The 21,347-nt window shown below is 47.7% G+C and overlaps 1 protein-coding gene across 1 annotated transcript in view; it reads left to right on the top strand.

The window, feature by feature from the left end:
• The window catches only part of myo18b (myosin XVIIIB), a 46,953-nt gene that overhangs the window by 2,923 nt on the left and 22,683 nt on the right, over positions 1-21,347 (top strand). The window contains exons 3-21 of the mRNA XM_030084424.1: positions 63-536; positions 1,650-1,713; positions 2,225-2,337; positions 3,163-3,330; positions 3,414-3,627; positions 3,705-3,847; positions 4,897-4,997; positions 5,112-5,175; positions 5,890-6,034; positions 6,335-6,502; positions 6,592-6,682; positions 7,884-8,076; positions 8,423-8,503; positions 9,676-9,796; positions 9,899-10,046; positions 10,980-11,172; positions 11,843-11,993; positions 12,126-12,235; positions 12,304-12,498. Coding sequence (XP_029940284.1) covers positions 63-536; positions 1,650-1,713; positions 2,225-2,337; positions 3,163-3,330; positions 3,414-3,627; positions 3,705-3,847; positions 4,897-4,997; positions 5,112-5,175; positions 5,890-6,034; positions 6,335-6,502; positions 6,592-6,682; positions 7,884-8,076; positions 8,423-8,503; positions 9,676-9,796; positions 9,899-10,046; positions 10,980-11,172; positions 11,843-11,993; positions 12,126-12,235; positions 12,304-12,498 — 2,937 coding nt within the window. The remainder of the gene's footprint in view (positions 1-62; positions 537-1,649; positions 1,714-2,224; positions 2,338-3,162; positions 3,331-3,413; positions 3,628-3,704; positions 3,848-4,896; positions 4,998-5,111; positions 5,176-5,889; positions 6,035-6,334; positions 6,503-6,591; positions 6,683-7,883; positions 8,077-8,422; positions 8,504-9,675; positions 9,797-9,898; positions 10,047-10,979; positions 11,173-11,842; positions 11,994-12,125; positions 12,236-12,303; positions 12,499-21,347) is intronic.

Here is a 21,347-nt window from a genome sequence, read left to right as displayed (position 1 = left end):
TGGGACATATTTTAGCTGAAACTAAACCAAGTTCTTCTCCTTCTTCCTCCCTCCGTCCTCAGCCGAGCAAACTGAGCGATAACCTGGTGCAGCAGTTCCTGCTCCCGGACCAGACGCCCCCCATCCTGGAGGCGGAGATGGCTCTGCGGGCCGAGCAGATGACCAACAGCGGCGGCGAGGAGGGGCGCCGCTCGGCGCTGTCGGACGGTGGCAGGTCCACCTCGTCGTCTCAACGCCTCATCGTGACGCCCGAATCCGACGGACCGCCGGCGAGCCGACGGACCGCCGCCGAGCAGCGGGTACAGGTGGAGGAGGAGAAGAGGAGGCCGGAGAGGAAGAACAAGAAGATCCTGCAGGAGGAGCAGAAGGAGGAGCAGAAGGAGGAGAGGAGGCCCGACAGGAAGAACAAGAAGACTCTGCAGGTGGAGCAGAAGAAGGAGATGCTGGTGGAGAAGAAGGTGGAGAGCATGGAGGAGAGGCAGGAGCCTGAGGGGAGGCAGGCGGATGTCACAGTGACGGAACAGCAGAGGAGGGAGGTACGACCGGCTCTTCCACTGACCCACACCCAGCAGCATGGACCAAACCATTGTTCAGCAAACGTAGGGGAGGATGGAATCAGTTTCCAGTTACTGATCAGAAATCCGGTTGGAAACATTCCAGTATCAGAGGGTGCAGATTTATAATGATACCTTTTTTTAACTATCACTGCTACTTTAATGACACTTTTTGATTATTACCGATAATTTACTGCAACTTTAATGACACTTTTTAACAAATACAAAGGTTTCATTGTTACTTTACTGATACTTTCAAACTATTATTGGTACTTTATTGGTACGCTTTAAAAAATACTGCTACTTAATTATTACTTTCTCACATTTACTGGTATTTTATGGATAATTAACTGTGCTTCAATAGTACTTTTTAAGCATTAAGCTGCGTTCACACCGCCAAATGATTTCCGCGTTTTTGCGTCCAAATGTAATTGAAAACGATGAGAAACGCGCGCTCTACCGGCCACGAAACGCGACGTGCTGGGGCGTTCTGGCGCCGGCGCCGCGATTTTGCGGCTGACGCTGAAGTTGGGAAATCTGAACTTTTTTTTTTGCGGCAAACCAATCAGAGAGCGTCTCCATGGTGACGTAGGTCAGGGAGCGGGGACCGGTGAAAGCTCCTGGAGCGAACCGTGAAACTCATCAAACTCCGATCGTCTGTGGATAACACCGTGCACCGGGCACGGCGGACTGTTCGTCCACGGTGTCGTTGTCTGGCTTCATTAAGCATACACCACTCGCTCAACAGGGTTAGCCATGATGCTAAGCTAACACAGTAAAAGGCCCGAAGCCCCGCCTTCCGACCACAGGCGTGTCGCGTCAGAACGAGCCTCGAGGCCCGGCGTTGTTCAGCGTCAGACCTCAAAATTGACGCCCGTTCAACTTCTCGCGTTGTCGCGTTTGGTGTGAACGCGGCTTTACTGGCTCTTCAATTATCAATTTTAACTGTCGATCATACTAAATTGATACTTCTGAATTATTCCTGGTCATTTGACCTCTTTAACTTTTATTAAACTACCAGTCCTGTCTCTTTTTCTTGAAGACACCTTTAGTGTTAAAAGATCCTCTGGTGTTTTCTGCTCATGTTGCTTTCAGGTGAGGGATGTTTGGTACGAAGCAGGAACAGTGTGGTACGTCCACAAAGATGGCTTCACCCTCGGTAAGCTGCCGCAGCGCACACACACACACACACACACACACACACACACACACACACACACACACACAGAAAAAATTCATTCTTTCATTGTACTTTACTTTGATATTGAACGACTGAATAATAAATATGAGGAGAAAATGTTTTATTCTACAATTCAAACCAGTGTATAAATGTTAACTGAAGTGAAATGAATTTGAAAAAGACTGAAAGTAAGAATTTCTATGAGAAACGATGAATCTACAGTCAGATAACAGCAGTGAATTCTGACATGACAGAAAAAGATATTGAACTAATCTGTTTATTTATGAGCTCGTCTGAGCTCAGTAATCTGAAACCATGATCTGTGTGTGTGTGTGTGTGTGTGTGTGGATTAGTAGGTTTAAGTATTAATCCACACACAGTCTGGCTCCATGTGATGATACAGTATTTACAGCTGACCTGCTGACCTTTGACCCCATCTGTCAGACATGCAGATCACAGAATCATGAACGAAGCTTGTTTGTTTTTTCAGCCACTCAGCTGAAGCCGGACGAAGGGACCCCCGAGCTGCCGGCCGGCTGCGTGAGGGTCCGGCTGCAGAGCGACGGCTCGCTGCACGACGTGATGGAGTACCAGGTGGAGAGGGTGAGTCCCGGACCGGGAGAACCTCCACAGGGAGGGAGGACACGAGTCCCGGACCGGCAGAACCTCCACAGGGAGGGGGGACACGAGTCCCGGACCGGGAGAACCTCCACAGGGAGGGAGGACATGAGACCAAGTCCAGTCTCAAATGTTTCTATTCATTTAATTATTTATTTATTTATCCATTCATTAATTTAGTCATTTATTGATTTGCCCTGCAAATAAACTACACATTTTAATATATTTAAGATATTGATTGAAAATATTTTAATGCAATTAAACAGATTCTTAACTCAAAAATTTAAGTTTAAAATAAATAGATAAATAACTCAAAAATATAAACTTGCTCAATAGTGAACCTGAAATGAAAGAGTCCATATAAAACTCATATTTCATAATAATCATCTTTGTTTGTGTATCACTTCGCAAACAGTTAAAACCCCAAATTTAGGTATTCGTCTTATTTTGAAATTGCAAATCTAAATAAAAAATATTAAATGCCATCATGATCAATTCATTGATTGACAATAAAATTCGATTTAGATAAAAACCTTATAGTTTACTCTGAAAGTGAAGTTAATGTAAAATTTTCCATGAAAAGGATGTAAAAAGTGAGCCGTAATTTTAAATTTGAAAAAATTATATTTCATAACAAAATGAATATGAACTATACGAACTAAAGTTAAGATATTTGCAGAAATTTTCTGTAGATATTTTTCGAGAAAGCATCCTGTAGCGTGTGTGAAGTGTGTGTGAAGTGTGTGTAAAGCGTGTGTGTGAAGCGTGTGTGAAGCGTGACGGTGTGCCGTGTGTGTCGTGCGTCCTCAGGTGAACCCCGCGGACTCGGACCTGTGCGCCGACCTGAGCGAGCTGCAGAGCGTGAGCGAGAGCGGCGTTCTGCACACGCTGAGCTGCCGGGCGCGAGCCGGCCTGCCGCTGACGCTCGCCGGACCCGACCTGCTCAACCTGTGGCCGCCGATCCAGACCAACAGCAAGGCAGGGAGCCGGTCCCCAAAACGGCGCCCCCCGCGGCGAGAGCGTGACTGACCGGAGCGTGTTCTTTTTTTTTCTCCAACCAGACTCCAAAGTCGCGGCGCGGGGACTCGGTGTGGGACGCCCCCCCTGAGCTGGCGGCCCTGGTCAAGCGGGTGTACGTGTCCACGGTGGGCGGGCGCCGGGACCACAGTGTGTGCGCGGTGGGCCGCAGCGGCACGGGGAAGACCACGGCCTGCCAGGCCTTCACGCACACGCTGCTCAAGCAGGCGGGGACGGCGGCGGCGGCCAACATCAGCGGTGAGCACGGCGAGGCGGAGACGACCGCCGCGTGAAATCTGAGCTGTGTTTGTAACTGAGCCGCCTTCCTCCGCCAGCGGAGCGCGTCCACGCCATGTTCACCGTGCTGCGCGCCTTCGGCTGCGTCAGCTCGCCGCACAGCGACGCCTCGTCGCGCTTCGCCATGGTCTTCTCCCTGGACTTCAACCACGCCGGACAGGCCGCCGCCGGACACCTGCAGGCACGCCCGCACGCCAGAACCTCTTAGCATTATGCTAGCATTAGCATTATCATTATCCACAGGACACCTGCACGCACGTACGCACGCCACAAACTTTTAGTATTATGCTAGCATTATCATTAGCATTAGCATTACCCACAGGACACCTGCAGAAACGCACGCACACCAAAACCCTTTAGCATCATGTTAGCATTACCATTATCCAGAGAAAACCTGCTCACACGCCACAACCTTTTAGCATTATGCTAGCATTAGCATTAGCATTATCCACAGGACATCACATCTGCAGGCACGCATGCCACAACCTCTTAGCATTATGCTAGCATTAGCATCATCCAGAGGACACCTACAGGCATACCATAACCTCTTAGCGTTATGTTAGCATTAGCATTTTCTAGAGGACACCTGCACGCATGCCAAACCTATTAGGATTTCATTAGCATTACCATTACCTTTATCCATTATACCTCTTAACATTATGATAGCATTAGCAATGTCCAGAGGGTCTTTTTTCTGTCCTATGGACAACGTCAACTGCTAGCATTAGCATTGTCATGGAAGAAAGGTATTTTCACCTCAGTATTAGCATGAAATGTTGCGATTCTCTGCAGTAAACAGCCATGGTGTTACTTTTTTTTTATTAAACTCCAGCTAACTGGCACTGCAGCTAAATCAGTAGCATTAGCAACATTCAGGGTTTCTGTTTCCCATGTTAGCCTTAGCACGGCATAAAGGTATTTTGTCCACTAAAGAGTAGTTATGTTACTATTTTACTAAACTCTGAGGAGAAACGTCTGAAATTCTGTTAGCATTAGCTTCATTTTAAGTTCCAGTATTCTGTATGTCCTGCTAATAGTTAGTTATTAGCATTAGCATGGTCTGAAGCTATTGGCCCCACTACAAAATTCTGTGCCTCATTAAAGAATATTAGCATTAGCGTTAACGGGAAATTTGCACATATGAACCACAGTTTCCCTCACATTTCTGACTGAAGGTTCTCACATGTTCTCCGTCATGTCTTCCCACTGTTCCACTGCTCTGCTCTCTAGACCATGATGCTGGACAAGTGGAAAGTTTGTCAACCGACACCGGGAGAGAGCAACTTCCTGGTTTTCTCTCACCTGCTGGCTGGCCTGAGCACCGAGATGAGGTGAAGGGTCTTCATCATCTTCGTTAACGTTCCACAAATATTTACTACGATGTAAAGATCCAGGAGAACAAACTGAGTTTGACTTTTCTGTTGTGTTCCTTCCTGTTCTCACAGGACTGAGCTGCAGCTGCACCAACTTCCTGAGTCCAACTCGTTTGGCATCGTTCATCCCACAAAGGTACTGGAGCTTTTAGAGCTTTAGCATTAGCATGACCCAGGAAGGAGTAGCTGTATTATTGCTTTTAGCCTCACAAAGCCTTTTTGTCTGCAGCCATAAAAGCTTGTTAGTTGTTAGCATTAGCATGAGTATTACTCAAAGCTGTTTCTAACAAACAATATTTCTGTTTTTTGCTTTAGCATTAGCATCATGCACAGCTGTCATCTGAAGTGAAGTATGGCTGTGTTCTTAGCTTCAGCATTTGATTTAGCATTAGCTAAATCAAAATCAATGTCTATAGTGCTGCAATTTTCAATAATCTATAGTTATGTTATTTTAATTTTAGCATTAGCATTTCAACTAACATCCAGATTATAGAGCGTCTTCCTCGCACTAAAACCTAGATTACAGAGCATCTTCTTCCTCTAACATCCGGATTATAGAGCATCTTCCTCCTCTCACTGATGTCATGCTATCTGAACTGGCTAGCAGCCGCTCTGAGCGGTCACACCGTGTTCCTCCATCTTCAATCAGACCCTAAATTGGTTCTTTGTGGTGTTTAAAGACTGAGGAGACTAAAAATAGAAGGGAGTGGCTGAAAGAGGCCGTGAAGTGGATCAGTGATGGCGAAGAGCTCCATGTCGGGTCCGTGATGGAGAGATTAGCTGTGACTCAGCCGTCTCTCCACCCGGACCTCAAGTGTCCCCCCCCCTCCGTCCCCTCCGTCCCTCTCAGGTGGAGGAGAAGCAGCGAGCGTCCGTGGCCTTCACCAAGCTGCTGGCTGCCATGGAAACGCTGAACTTCTCGGCCGGCGAGCAGAAGGCGATCTGGCACGTCCTGGCTGGTATTTACCATCTGGGAGCAGCCGGGGCCTGTAAAGGTAACGCTGACTCAGCATCTTCATCATCATCGTCCTCATTTCATTGATGTTATCAATATGTCATAATCTCATTATTAGTCGTCCAGATGTTCTGTGAAGACCTCAGACACGTGTTAAAGAACATTTGGGAGAACAATGTGGAGAAGATTCAATCAGAGTTAAATTCTGAGGAAAAATCTCACAGAGCAGTGAGCATGGTGGAGGCAGCATCATGCTGTGGGGATGCTGTAACGTGTGTGTGTGTGTGTGTGTGTGTGTGTGTGTGTGTGTGTGTGTGTGTGTGTGTGTGTGTGCGCGCAGTGGGCAGGAGGCAGTTTGTGAGCTTCGACAGCGCCCAGGTCGCCAGCAGCGTTCTGGGCTGTGAGGGGGACGACCTCCACACGGCCGTCTTCAAGCACCACCTGAGGCAGCTGCTGCAGAAAGCCACCGGGGGCAGCAGAGAGCGGGGCAGCGCCGAGGGGGAGGAAGGTGAGGAGGGGGTGGAGGGGGTGGAGGAGGGTGGGGGGGGGCGGGCGGGGCTCTCTCTCCTGAACGTTGAGTCTGAACTGTGCTGGCAGGCCCGAGGCTGACGGCGGCTCAGTGTGTGGACGGCATGGCGGCCGGACTCTACGAGGAGCTGTTCACCGCCGTCGTCTCGCTCATCAACAGGTGCCCACACATCTGGACTTCATTCATTCATTCATTCATTCATCACGACATCCATTGTTTTATCACCATCTGCTCATCGACTCATGTATTCATTCATTCCTTCATTCTCCCTCTCTCCGCTCATCCATCAATATGTCCGTTCACACATTTGTTGATTAATCATTTCGTTCACCAATCCATCCAAACATTAATTCATTCATTCATCAATGCATCCTTCCATCATCTATTCATTCATTCATGCATCCATCCATCCATCCACCAAGCTGTCCATCCACCCATCCATCCATCCCTCCACCCATCCATCCATCCACCCATCCCACAATCCATCCACCCAACAAACCGTCAATCCATCCATCCATCCATCCATCCATCCATCCCTCCATCCATCCCGCCATCCATCCATCCATCCCTCCATCCATCCATCCATCCATCCATCCATCCATCCCGCCATCCATCCATCCATCCCTCCATCCATCCCTCCATCCATCCATCCATCCATCCCTCCATCCATCCATCCATCCCGCCATCCATCCATCCATCCCTCCATCCATCCATCCATCCATCCATCCATCCATCCCGCCATCCATTCCTCCATCCCTCCATCCATCCATCCATCCATCCCTCCATCCATCCATCCATCCCGCCATCCATCCATCCATCCATCCCGCCATCCATTCCTCCATCCCTCCATCCATCCCTCCATCCATCCATCCATCCCTCCATCCATCCCGCCATCCATCCATCCATCCATCCCTCCATCCATCCATCCATCCCTCCATCCATCCATCCCGCCATCCATTCCTCCATCCCTCCATCCATCCATCCATCCATCCCTCCATCCATCCCGCCATCCATCCCTCCATCCCTCCATCCATCCATCCCTCCATCCATCCATCCATCCATCCCGCCATCCCTCCATCCATTCATCCCTCCATCCATCCATCCCTCCACCTCAGCATCGTTGACCCCTCTGTCTCTCTGCCAGTCGTTCTTCAGTCCATGTTGATGCTGCAGACTTTCGGTTCTCAGACGCTCGACTCAGATCTCATGTTCACTCAGTCATCAGTGTGTCATCCTCAGCTGCCGCTCACCGCGTCATCTGTGGAGCCACCTGTTGTTTTTCTGCGGCGCTGAGTGGGCGGAGCCTGGGAGTGACACTGTGTGTGTGTGTGTGTGTGTGTGTGTGTGCGTGTGCGTGCAGGGCCCTGAGCGGCCAGCAGCTGGCGCTGGCCTCCGTCATGGTGGTGGACACGCCGGGTCTCCGGAGCCCCCGGCACTCGGCCGAGGAGCGGGGAGCCAGCTGGTCCGAGCTGAGCCACAACTACCTGCAGGAGCGTCTGCTGGAGCACCACCACACACACACCTTCACACACACTCTGGACCGATACGCTCAGGTGAGCGCCGGAGTCCCACGCCGTCCCGGCTCAGGGCCTCCGCCCAGGGAGATGGTGCAAACTCACTCGGACAGACTGAAACGTGTCAGATTCAGCAAAACATTAACCAGACGCCCACCGACACACTGCAGAAGGAGTCACTGGTTATTTTCTTGTTTTTTAAAGAATTGTTCTCTGTGTTTATGCTGCATAGAAACAAACACATTCCAGGTCATTCTGGGTAATAGCTTGAGTTTCACAGCCTCTAGAAAAAAACACTGATCTGTATAAAAGAAAAAAAAAAGACTCCTCACTTGGTGTTTCTCTCAAACCTCCATCAATAACGTCACGTTTCGGTGTGTCTTAGGAGAACATCAAGGTGGAGTTCGAGTGTCCGGAGAACAGCCCGACTGAGGTGGTCTCTGCCATCGACCAGCCGCCTCCGCAGGTACACAAAGATGGCCGCCGACGTTAGTATTGATAGGTAGATAAATGTTAGAATTCTGAACTCACACTGACCGGTTTTTAAGAAGCACCGTCTGCATTTTTACCAACGACGAGCCTCACTCGGATCGTCAGGAGGCGTCACGCCTGTCCTCTCAGGGGACGATCTGACCGGCCGAGACGTCACCGTGACTCGGGTGGCTTGCGCCGTTACCGAGGCGACGCCAGGGCGACATGCTGGAGGCGTCTCCAAACCAATTCGCCCAAAAGTCACGGGGACGTCACAGTAATGCCTCCAGAGGTCACAGTGATGTCTCCACAACGCTGAAAACAGGTCGCCCTGGGTCTCCGCAAGGTCACGAAGAGGTCACAGAATTGTCGTGGAGACGGTTCCCCGGCTGCGGAACAAAATGGCTTCTGTGAAGTCTGATGGAGAAGTCGATGAGACCTACTGGAGAAAGTCTCCAAGATCATTCATTATTTTGAGTTTCCTGTGACTCCCTGGAGACACGGCGAGTCTCCAGTAGACATCGTGGAGACTCTTGTCCCCAGCAGGTGGACACCTGGTCTCCAGGCCAGTGTAGTCCACCTTTCAGTTTCAGCCTGAAACAGTGTTTGTGAAACAGCAGTGGGCCCAGTATCAAGCCTTGAGGAATTCCAAGTGTTTTTCTCAGTTTGTTTCTCTTTTTTTCCAATGTTTTCGGGAAACATCTTCATAGTTGAGGTGATTTAAACGAGTGGCTGTTTCTTTACCTCCCATCAGCTCCCTGGATTTCTGCCCTGCAGGGTGTCGCTCGCTTCACGTCGCCTGGAAGACAAAACTCCTTTTTCTACCAGTAAAACAAAAAACAAATTGTTGTTGAGTTTGCCAAAAATTTTGTTAAGAAAATCTAGTAGGACTCTAAATATCTCAGTTGGCTCACTGAGAATAAGTCAGAGATATTGGAAGCAATGAAAAACGGTTTGATAAATCCAGATTGATTTCAGTTTTCAAACTTTAAACTGATTTTTTTGTTGCACTTTGTGTGTTCTGTACACAGACGCAATCATCATGCACTCTTTTAGTGAACCGAACCAAAAGAACCGGTTAGGTAAAGCTAATTTTTCGTGTGTGTGCGTGTGTGTGTGTGTGTGTGTGTGTGTGTGTGTGTGTGTGTGTGTGTGTGTGTGTGTCAGGTCCGGGCAGCAGAGGGAGACCCCAGAGGTCTGCTGTGGGTTCTGGATGAGGAGATGGTGACGCCGTCGTCCACGGAGAACAGCGCTGTGGACAGAGTCTGTCAATATTACAGCAGCAGCGGTAAAAATGGAAAAAACCAAACACTGGGCGATGAGTGTGTGTTTGCCTGTAAAGCGTGTGTGTGTGTGTGTGTGTGTGTTAACGCGCCGGCCGTCCCTGCAGTGCGGCAGTGCGAGCAGCCGCTGCAGTTTGAGCTGAACCACCTGATGGGGGGCGACCCGGTCCGCTACGACCTGACCGGGTGGTTCGGTCTGATCCAGAACAACCCGTCTGCTCTCAACGCCATCTGTCTGCTGCAGAACTCCACCATGTGAGTCCCGTTCCCGCTCCTGCCCCCAGGAGGCCCGTACGCACACACACACACACACACACACACACACACACACGTCCAAGTGTGAAGACGATGTCTCGCCAGGCGGCCGAGACTCGATCCAGCAGCTCGGAGTCCGGAGACGGTTCAGCAGAGCCGTCTCTCATTTATGATTCACATGAACAACAACAGGAGCTCAGCTCTGCTGCTTCGAGCTATTAATAGTAGGGCTGTCGAAACATTCATTTTTTAATCGCGATTAATCGCATGATTTCAACAGTTAATTGCGATTAATTTGAACTGCGTGTTTAAATTCTGTTGTTTTACATTTCGAGGCAGTTTTTGGCTCATAACATGAAGCAGTATCAGTCCAAACAGTCTGTTCAATTTAAATTAGTTTCAGAATCGCAATTTCCTGAAACTTCCTTCAGCATTCCACTTCCTGCACTGTGTGGAACAGCAGCTGAGAGAACAGAGGTCAGATTTATTTGCAGAACAAGACACATTTGAGAAATGTGCAATTCAACACCACATGAGTTGACTTATAGGTGATCTGGAAAGACGGCACGATAACCGAGAAGATGTCGTGGAAGTTTCTCTGTCGGGTTGTGAATCAGCACCTTGAAAGGAGCAAAAAACAGAAACTTACTGTAAAAATAATTAAAACCTTTCCCATTTTTTTACCTGTCATTGAAGAAACACTCCCTTTAAACAATCTGTCGTCTGCATCAAAATTATCTTGGTTTTTTCCTTCAAAATAAGAGTTCCGAGCTGAAAAAACTTCGTGGGCGGGGCTTAACGTCACTACTTACTGGCTTCAGAGGAAACGTGTGGAGATGCCCAGGACGAGGGTCAGGGGTCACCTCAGGACTTCAGTTTTGAGGATCGTTTGAGTTCTTCCCTTCCTGAAGCCCTCCTCTCCTCTGTCCTCAGCGGGGCTGTGAAGGCCTTGTTCAGTCCCCGGATCTCGCTGCCCCCTCTGTGTCGGGGTCTGGGGGGTCTGGAGGGTCTGGAGGGCGCCAGCCAGCGCTCCCTGCAGCGGAACGGCACCGTCAGGAAGACCTTCAGCGGCGGCATGGCGGCCATTCGGAGACACTCGCAGTGCATCGCCGTGAAGCTGCAGGCCGTGAGTCAGACCGGAATACTGAAACCTCCACCTGTCCCTGAAACCTCCACCTGTCCCTGAAACCTCCACCTGTCCCTGAAGCCTCCACCTGTCAGTCATCAATACTTAATGAGCAGTGAGGGTGACAGGCAGAAACAGCAGATAAGTGCTAAACTGTAGTGGGCCGAGAACGCAACCCTGAGGAACTCCATGCTCTTCCGTTGACTTTAGAATCGGATTTTAGACAACTACCTCAAGTCCAATGGGCTATATGCACAGCTCCATTACTTCCTGAAGTTCAGACAGCACCTTTATTTCCTGTGTTTCATGATAGGATCAACTGATTAATCCAGGTGTGTCTGACCTCAGTAAATGGCCAGACACACCTGGATTAATCAGTTAATCCTATCATGAAACACAGGAAATAAAGGTGCTGTCTGAGCTTCAGGAAGTAATGGAGCTGTGCATATAGCCCATTGCCGGGATTTCAGTTTCCCTGATAATGTCCACCATGCAGGACAGGATGTGTCTCCTGAAGCATGACTAGAAATTTGATATAATGTGAATAGTTTATTTTCACCTCACCTAAAAAGTGTATTTCACGTTGACTAGCTAACCACTAGCTAACAAGATTCCCTGGAGTACGACTCCCTTCGTTCTGCGGCTCATCTCTCTGGCCCCGCCCCCTCAGGATGCCCTGGTGAACCTGATTCGTCGAGCCCGGCCGGTTTTCCTGCAGTGTCTGAGTGCGAAGTGCGACGGTGGCGGTTTTGACGTTCCGGCTCTCAGGGTGCAGCTGCACTCCACCCAGATCCTGTCGGCGCTGCAGCTCTACCGCACAGGTGGGTGATCGCTCTGGGAAACATTGGGATGGAGGCTGCATTTGTGGGATGAGCAGCAGAGCAGGGTCCGGGATCTTTGTTGGACTCACCTGGCGTTCAGATTCTGTGGTTGAGCTGAACTTCTCTCTGCAGGTTACCCCGAACACATGAGCCTGAGCGACTTCAGGTGCCACTTCCAGGCGCTGTCCCCACCCATCATGAAGCGCTACGCCTCCATGTTCGTCAGCCACGACGAGAGGAAGGTGGGTCCCCGGCGGTCCGGCCCCGGGACGCGAGGACGGTCTGAACCCGGCCTGCGTTTGTGTCGCAGGCGGTGGAGGAGCTGCTGGTGGAGCTGGACGTGGATAAGAGGAGCGTGGCGGTGGGCGGCGGCCGGGTGTTCATGAAGCGCGGCGTGCTGCGCTACCTGGAGCAGCAGAGGGACCAGCAGGTCACCGGCTGGCTGGTCCGCCTGCAGGCCGCCTGCCTCGGGCACCTGGCCCGCCAGAAGTACCGCCGGCTCAAGGTGAGTCCGCAGAACACAGGAAGGAACGCAGACGGCGCGTCCCAACATGAGGCCCGGAACCCCGTCAGAGGACTTTAAGCACAAAAAGAGAACTTTCTGAAAAAAAACAAAATTAAAGCCGCAAGCGGCATTGGACGGGACCTCGCCCTCTGGCAAGGTGGCCTGACTGAGGTCGTCCTTGTACCTTGATGACTGAAGTCCAGGTCACTGGGAACCTTGCTCCTCCATAAACAACCATTTTCATGACTTGACCTCATTTTCTGTTGTAAATGAGCTTTTATTTTGAAGGAATTTTGGGCTTGTATTTTGGAAACGTAGTACATGCTTCTACTAACAATGGGTAAACCAAAATTACGAAGCTGCTTTGTTAAAATGTCATTTTTTGCAAAAATGTGACTTTTATTTTGAAGGGGTGTGAGGCTTTTATTTTGATAGTCATGTGTGCTCCACTTTAGCAAACACCAATATATCCATCTTGCTCCTTCACAAACATCCATTTACATGACTTCACCTCATTATGTTGTAAATGGGCTTTTATTTTGAAGGAATTTTGACCTTCTATTTTGGAAACATAGTACAAGCTTCCACTAACACTTTAATCCAAAATTATGAAGCTGCTTTGTTAAAAATGTCATTTTTTGCAAAAATGTGACTTTTATTTTGAAGGGGCATGAGGCTTTTATTTTGGTAGTCATGTGTGCTCCACTTTTGCAAAAAGTGAAAGGCGAAGTCTCCCTATGCACAAGTGCATGAGGCAGCACCAATCTCCGTTTCTTACCCCCAGGGCACATGGCTACTGTGAGTAGTGAAAGCTGCAGTGGGGGGGTGAGACCTCTGGTCGCGCTGTGTGTTCGACACACTGCCCCATTCTATATATGCCGAGCAACTGGTTAGTAGGCAGTATGTACTATTGTGTTCGGTCTGACCCGGCCGGATGCTCTACCACTCAGCCATCACTCCGGTAGAGAAGTACATGTGTCCACTATCAGTATTCAATACAATCCAATCCACTTTATTTCTATAGCACATTTAACCAAGAGATGTTTCCAAAGTGCTGCACAGCAGAATAACACGGCAATGGGATATAAAACTGAGAAATAAATCCATCAGAACAAAAAGAAAATTCAAAGATAAGTAAAAAAAAGAAAAGAAAAAAAACCTGTTGAACCTGAAATTATGAACATGCTTTGTTAAAAATGTCATTTTTTGCAAACATGTGACTTATTTTGAAGGGGTGTGAGGCTTTTATTTTGATAGTCATGTGTTTTTTGCTTTCACAAACACCAATATATCCATTTGAGTGTCAGAGTAGCGTTATTCCATACATCCCATTGTCTGTCTGTGCATCCACGTATCCATCCATCCATCATTTATCCACCTGCTTAAACACTGAATTCAGGTGTATGGTGTGTATCAGGTGACATTTCTGCAGGGTGACATCTGTTTAGATCATTCCAATGTGTTTCAAGTGTTGCTTCCTCAGTGGCTTGCTGCTGCAGGGGCACTGTTGCTTCAGTCATGTGTGATTTGTGGTCACGGTGCGCCATCTACTGTGGAAAGCAGGTACAACATGCAGAATGTTTTACAGCAGCTCTCAGATCAGCCCAGAGCAGCTGCTATGCCCATATATGGCTTAAGTAGGTCACATGATGTTAGAGTGTGACTCGGCAGACACACAGTTTCTCTTTGGTCAAAACAGCTGGGGAAATGCATTTCCGTGGACCAAAGTGAGCAAACAATGTCAGAAAGTGATAGGAAATTTAGTTGTCTTTCACTGTAGAGCTTTTCAGAGCAGTCAGACTTATAGTTTTGAAACGGGAGGCTTAATTGATGAAGAAGGTGAGATTTTTGAGCAAAATTTGAGCAAAATTTTGAGCAGAAAGTGTGAATGACGGACTTCCTGTTGCATTTAGGTCATGGCCACGAGTGAGAAAGTTGTAGATCTCGATGAGACGAACGCGTGCATATGTTTCTTTTCTCTGTACGACACTGTGAAGGGTGAAACAGTCCATATTAGTGGTTTTTGAGTGAAAAGTGTTTTGAGGCACATTTGATTTGACAGGAAATAACGGACTTCCTGTTGGATTTAGGTATAGGTATGTCTCTTGGTAAATTGTAGAGCTCGATGAGACGAACTCATCCATGTTGATTTTATTTCTCTGCGACATTCGTGCGGGTCGCACTGTCCATTGTAGTGTTGCAAGTGCGTTTTCAGACTTCAAACTTTAAGGGTTAATAAAATCCACACCCTGAGACTTTTGAAAAAGTTTTGATCAACTTTGTGAGAGAAACTTGTCCTCTTTTATTTGGCACCATTCTGACGTCTCTGCGACAAGCAGTCTCGGAGCAGATAATTTTTAAAGGAGGAGTCATTTTTTGCCAAATTTTACACTGAAAGGGAAATAGCGGACTTCCTGTTGTATTTACGTGAAAATTAGCAAGGTCGTTATTTATAGATCTCGAGGAGACGAACGCGTGAGCGGTGGTTTGATCTCTCTACGACATTCCTGTGGGCTGTGGCGCCTAATTTACTGTTTCTAGGTGGCGCTAGAGAGCGGATGGACTGATGGGGTTAATTTTTTAATTTTATCAAGTGGTCCACCGGTCCACATGTGCGTGCCAAATTTGGTGAGTTTTTGTGCATGTTTAGGGGGTCAAATTAGTGCTCGAGTGCGTCAGTAAAATAATAATAATAATTAAAGCCGCAAGCGGCATTGGACGGGACCTCGCCCTCTGGCAAGGTGGCCCGACTGAGGTCGTCCTCGTACCTTGATGACCGAAGTCCAAGTCACTGGGAACCTTGCTCCTCCATAGACTTCCAGCACCCTCTCACCCACTAACATGGAGCTGTTAGCATCTGTCATCCGCAAACATGTAGCTGTTAGCATCTCCAATCCGCTAACATGTAGCTGTTAGCATCTCCCATCCGCTAACATGTAGCTGTTAGCATCTCTCATCCGCTAGCATGTAGCTGTTAGCATCTTCCATCCGCTAGCATATAGCTGTTAGCATCTCGTATCTCTCACCCGCTAGCATGTAGCTGTTAGCATCTCTCACCCGCTAGCATGTAGCTGTTAGCATCTCCCATCCGCTAACATGTAGCTGTTAGCATCTCCCATCCGCTAACATGTAGCTGTTAGCATCTCTCATCCGCTAGCATGTAGCTGTTAGCATCTTCCATCCGCTAGCATATAGCTGTTAGCATCTCGTATCTCTCACCCGTTAGCATGTAGCTGTTAGCATCTCTCACCCGCTAGCATGTAGCTGTTAGCATGTCCCACCCACTAACATGTAGCTGTTAGCATCTGTCATCCGCTAACATGTAGCTGTTAGCATCTCCCATCCGCTAACATGTAGCTGTTAGCATCTCCCATCCGCTAACATGTAGCTGTTAGCATCTGTCATCTGATTCAGCAGGGGCCACGGCAATGGATTGCAGTGCGGGAAGCTCCATTGCCGTGGCCCCCGCTGAATCGGTTGGATTTCAATAACTTCTGAAGGAATCCAAGCTGCACCATGTTTGTCTGAGTGAGTATATGAGCAGGCACACACCTATAAATAAGGTCCAGGTATCAAAAAAACCGGAGTTGCCCTTTAACACTGTTGAATTTGAAATTATCCCTGTGCTTTGTTAAAAATGTCATATTTTGCAAAAATATGGGGTGTGAGGCTCTTATTTTGATAGTCATGTCTGCTCCACTATGTCAAACACCAATATATCCATGTGAGTGTGATTCCATACATTCATTTGCCTGTTTGAGCAGCAATCCATCACTCGTGTGATTTATGGTCACGGAGCGCCATCTACTGTGGAAAGCAGGGACAACATGCAGGATGTTTTACAGCAGCTCTCAGATCAGCCCTGAGGCTCAATGCCCATATATGGCATAAGTAGGTCACATGATGTTAGAGTGTGACTCGGCAGACACACAGTTTCTCTTTGGTCAAAACAGCTGGGGAAATGCATTTCCGTGGACCAAAGTGAGCAAACAATGTCAGAAAGTGATAGGAAATTTAGTTGTCTTTCACTGTAGAGCTTTTCAGAGCAGTCAGACTTATAGTTTTGAAACGGGAGGCTTAATTGATGAAGAAGGAGAGAGTTTTTGAGCAAAATTTGAGCAAAATTTTGAGCAGAAAGTGTGAATGACGGACTTCCTGTTGCATTTAGGTCATAGGCACGAGTGAGTAAGTTGTAGATCTCGATGAGATGAACGCGTGCATATGTTTCTTTTCTCTGTACCACACTGTGAAGGGTGAAACAGTCCATATTAGTGGTTTTTGAGTGAAAAGTGTTTTGAGGCACATTTGGTTTGACAGGAAATAGCGGACTTCCTGTTGGATTTAGGTATAGGTATGTCTCTTGGTAAATTGTAGAGCTCGATGAGACGAACTCATCCATGTTGATTTTATTTCTCTGCGACATTCGTGCGGGTCGCACTGTCCATTGAAGTGTTGCAAGTGCGTTTTCAGACTTCAAACTTTAAGGGTTAATAAAATCCACACCCTGAGACTTTTGAAAAAGTTTTTAACAACTTTGGGAGAGACACTTGTCCTCTTTTATTTGGCACCAACCTGACGTCTCCACGACAAGCGGTCTCGGAGCAGATAATTTTTAAAGGAGGAGTCATTTTTTGCCAAATTTTACACTGAAAGGGAAATAGTGGACTTCCTGTTGGGTTTAGGACATTTTTGTCAATGAGAGACTTTTAGATCTCGAGGAGACGAACGCATCCACATCGATTTGGTCTCTCTGCGACATTCCTAATGGTTGCTGTGGCTATTTTACTGTTTCTAGGTGGCGCTAGAGAGCAGATGAGGTTATAGGGTTAATTTTTTCATTATATCAAGTGCCCACCGGTCCGGATGTCCGTGCCAAATTTGGTGAGTTTTCGTGCATGTTTAGGGGGTCAAATTAGTGCTCGAGTGCGACAGTAAAATAATAAGAAACAAACGGACGAAGAACAATAGAGGCCTTGCCCTCAGGCAAGGTGGCCTCAGTTGAGGCCACCTCGCCCTCGGGCTCGGTCCCTAATAATAATAATAATTAAAGCCGCAAGCGGCGTTGGACGGGACCTCGCCCTCTGGCAAGGTGGCCCCACTGAGGCCGTCCTCGTACCTTGATGACCGAAGTGCAAGTCACTGGGAACCTTGCTCCTCCATAGACTTCCAGCACCCTCTCACCCACTAACATGGAGCTGTTAGCATCTCCTATCCGCTGACATGGAGTTGTTAGCATCTCCCATCCGCTAACATGGGGCTGTTAGCATCTCTCACCCGCTAGCATGTAGCTGTTAGCATCTGTCACCCGCTAGCATGTAGCTGTTAGCATCTCTCACCCGCTAGCATGTAGCTGTTAGCATCTCTCACCCGCTAGCATGTACCTGTTAGCATCTTCCATCCGCTAACATGTAGCTGTTAGCATCTCCCATCCACTAGCATGTAGCTGTTAGCATCTTCCATCCGCTAACATGTAGCTGTTAGCATCTCTCATCCGCTAGCATGTAGCTGTTAGCATCTCCCATCCGCTAACATGTAGCTGTTAGCATCTTCCATCCGCTAGCATGTAGCTGTTAGCATCTCTCACCCGCTAGCATGTAGCTGTTAGCATCTTCCATCCGCTAACATGTAGCTGTTAGCATCTTCCATCCGCTAGCATGTAGCTGTTAGCATCTCTCACCCGCTAGCATGTAGCTGTTAGCATCTTCCATCCGCTAACATGTAGCTGTTAGCATCTCCCATCCACTAGCATGTAGCTGTTAGCATCTTCCATCCGCTAACATGTAGCTGTTAGCATCTCTCATCCGCTAACATGTAGCTGTTAGCATCTCCCATCCGCTAACATGTAGCTGTTAGCATCTTCCATCCGCTAGCATGTAGCTGTTAGCATCTCTCACCCGCTAGCATGTAGCTGTTAGCATCTTCCATCCGCTAACATGTAGCTGTTAGCATCTTCCATCCGCTAGCATGTAGCTGTTAGCATCTCTCACCCGCTAGCATGTAGCTGTTAGCATCTTCCATCCGCTAGCATGTAGCTGTTAGCATCTCTCACCCGCTAGCATGTAGCTGTTAGCATCTTCCATCCGCTAACATGTAGCTGTTAGCATCTCCCATCCACTAGCATGTAGCTGTTAGCATCTTCCATCCGCTAACATGTAGCTGTTAGCATCTCTCATCCGCTAACATGTAGCTGTTAGCATCTCCCATCCGCTAACATGTAGCTGTTAGCATCTTCCATCCGCTAGCATGTAGCTGTTAGCATCTCTCACCCGCTAGCATGTAGCTGTTAGCATCTTCCATCCGCTAACATGTAGCTGTTAGCATCTTCCATCCGCTAGCATGTAGCTGTTAGCATCTCTCACCCGCTAGCATGTAGCTGTTAGCATCTTCCATCCGCTAACATGTAGCTGTTAGCATCTCCCATCCGCTAGCATGTAGCTGTTAGCATCTCCCATCCGCTAGCATGTAGCTGTTAGCATCTCCCATCCGCTAGCATGTAGCTGTTAGCATCTCCCATCCGCTAACATGTAGCTGTTAGCATCTTCCATCCGCTAACATGTAGCTTTTAGCATCTCCCATCCGCTAACATGTAGCTGTTTACATCTACATGTACATCTTCCATTGCCGTGGCCCCTGCTGAATCGGTTGGATTTAAATAACTTCTGAAGGAATCCAAGATGCACCATGTTTGTCTGAGTGAGTATATGAGCAGGCACACACCTATAAATAAGGTCCAGGTATCAAAAAAACCGGAGTTGCCCTTTAACACTGTTGAATTTGAAATTATCCCTGTGCTTTGTTAAAAATGTCACATTTTGCAAAAATATGGGGTGTGAGGCTCTTATTTTGATAGTCATGTCTGCTCCACTATGTCAAACACCAATATATCCATTTGAGTGTCAGAGTAGCGTTATTCCATACATCCCATTGTCTGTCTGTGCATCCACGTATCCAGCCATCCATCATTTATCCACCAACTTAAAGACTGATTTCAGGTGTATGGTGTGTGTCAGGTGATATTTCTGCAGGGTGACATCTGTTTCGATCATTCCAATGCGTTTCAAGTGTTGCTTCCTCAGTGGCTTGCTGCTGCAGGGGCACTGTTGCTTCAGTCATGTGTGATTTGTGGTCACGGTGCGCCATCTACTGTGGAAAGCCGGTACAACATGCAGAATGTTTTACAGCTGGTCTGAGACCAGCCACAGAGGCTCAATGCCCATATATGGCTTAAGTAGGTCACATGATGTTAGAGTGTGACTCGGCAGACACACAGTTTCTCTTTGGTAAAAACAGCTGGTTATGGGCATTCCCGTTGCCCAAAATGAAAAAAACACCCTCAACTTTGATAGGCATTTTAGTTGTCTTTCACTGTAGAGCTTTTCAGAGCAGTCAGACTTATAGTTTTGAAACGGGAGGCTTAATTGATGAAGAAGGTGAGATTTTTGAGCAAAATTTGAGCAAAATTTTGAGCAGAAAGTGTGAATGACGGACTTCCTGTTGCATTTACGTCATAGGCACGAGTGAGAAAGTTGTAGATCTCGATGAGACGAACGCGTGCATATGTTTCTTTTCTCTGTACGACATTCTGAAAGACAAACAATACATTGTCTTGGTTTTGGGGTGAGGAGTATTTTCAGGCACATTTGATTTGACAGGAAATAGCGGACTTCCTGTTGGATTTAGGTATAGGTATGTCTCTTGGTAAATTGTAGATCTCGATGAGACGAATTCATCCATGTCAATTTTATTTCTCTGCGACATTCGTGCGGGTCGCACTGTCCATTGTAGTGTTGCAAGTGCATTTTCAGACTTCAAACTTTAAGGGTTAATAAAATCCACACCCTGAGACTTTTGAAAAAGTTTTGAACAACTTTGTGAGAGAAACTTGTCCTCTTTTATTTGGCACTGCTCTGACGTCTCCACGACAAGCGGTCTCGGCACAGATAATTTTTAAAGGAGGAGTCATTTTCGGCTGATTTTCATCAAAATTTGACATATAACTCAAAATAGCGGATTTCCTGTTGGTTTTAGCCAAAAAAAAACAGATCCTTTTTTGTAGATCTCAAGGAGACGAACGCATGAGAGTTGGTTTGATCTCTCTGCGACATTCCTGCGAGTTACGGTGGGCTTTTTTCACGTTTCTAGGTGGCGCTAGAGAGCGGATGGAGATATGGGGTTAATTTTTCCATTTTATGAAATTTTTCACCAGTCTGCATGTGCCTGCCAACTTTGATGAGTTTTCATGCATGTTTAGGGGGTCAAATTAGAGTTCAAAGCGGCGGCACGATAATAATAATAATAATAATAATAAGAAACAGACGAAGAACAATAGAGGCCTTGCCCTCAGGCAAGGTGGCCTCAGTTGAGGCCACCTCGCCCTCGGGCTCGGTCCCTAATTAAAGCTGCAAGCAGCATTGGACGGGTCCGAGCCCTCTGGCAAGGTGGCCCCACTGAGGCCGTCCTTGTACATTGATGACTGAAGTCCATGTCACTGGGAACCTTGCTCCTCCATAGACTTCCAGCACCCTCTCACCCACTAACATGGAGTTGTTAGCATCTCCTATCCGCTGACATAGAGTTGTTAGCATCTCTCATCTGCTGGCATGTAACTGTTAGCATCTCCCATCCACTCACATGTAGCTGTTAGCATCTCCCATCCGCTAACATGTAGCTGTTAGCATCTCCCATCCACTAACATGTAGCTGTTAGCATCTCCCATCCACTATCATGTAGCTGTTAGCATCTCCCATCCGCTAACATGTAGCTGTTAGCATCTCCTATCCACTGACATGGAGTTTTTATCATGTCCCACCCACTAACATGTAGCTCTTAGCATCTCCTATCCACTGACA

Source organism: Salarias fasciatus (assembly GCF_902148845.1).
Source record: "Salarias fasciatus chromosome 7 unlocalized genomic scaffold, fSalaFa1.1 super_scaffold_4, whole genome shotgun sequence".
In the NCBI taxonomy this organism is placed as follows: domain Eukaryota; kingdom Metazoa; phylum Chordata; class Actinopteri; order Blenniiformes; family Blenniidae; genus Salarias; species Salarias fasciatus.
Note: the sequence above shows the minus strand (reverse complement) of the source record. Positions and strands in the feature narration are given on the sequence as shown.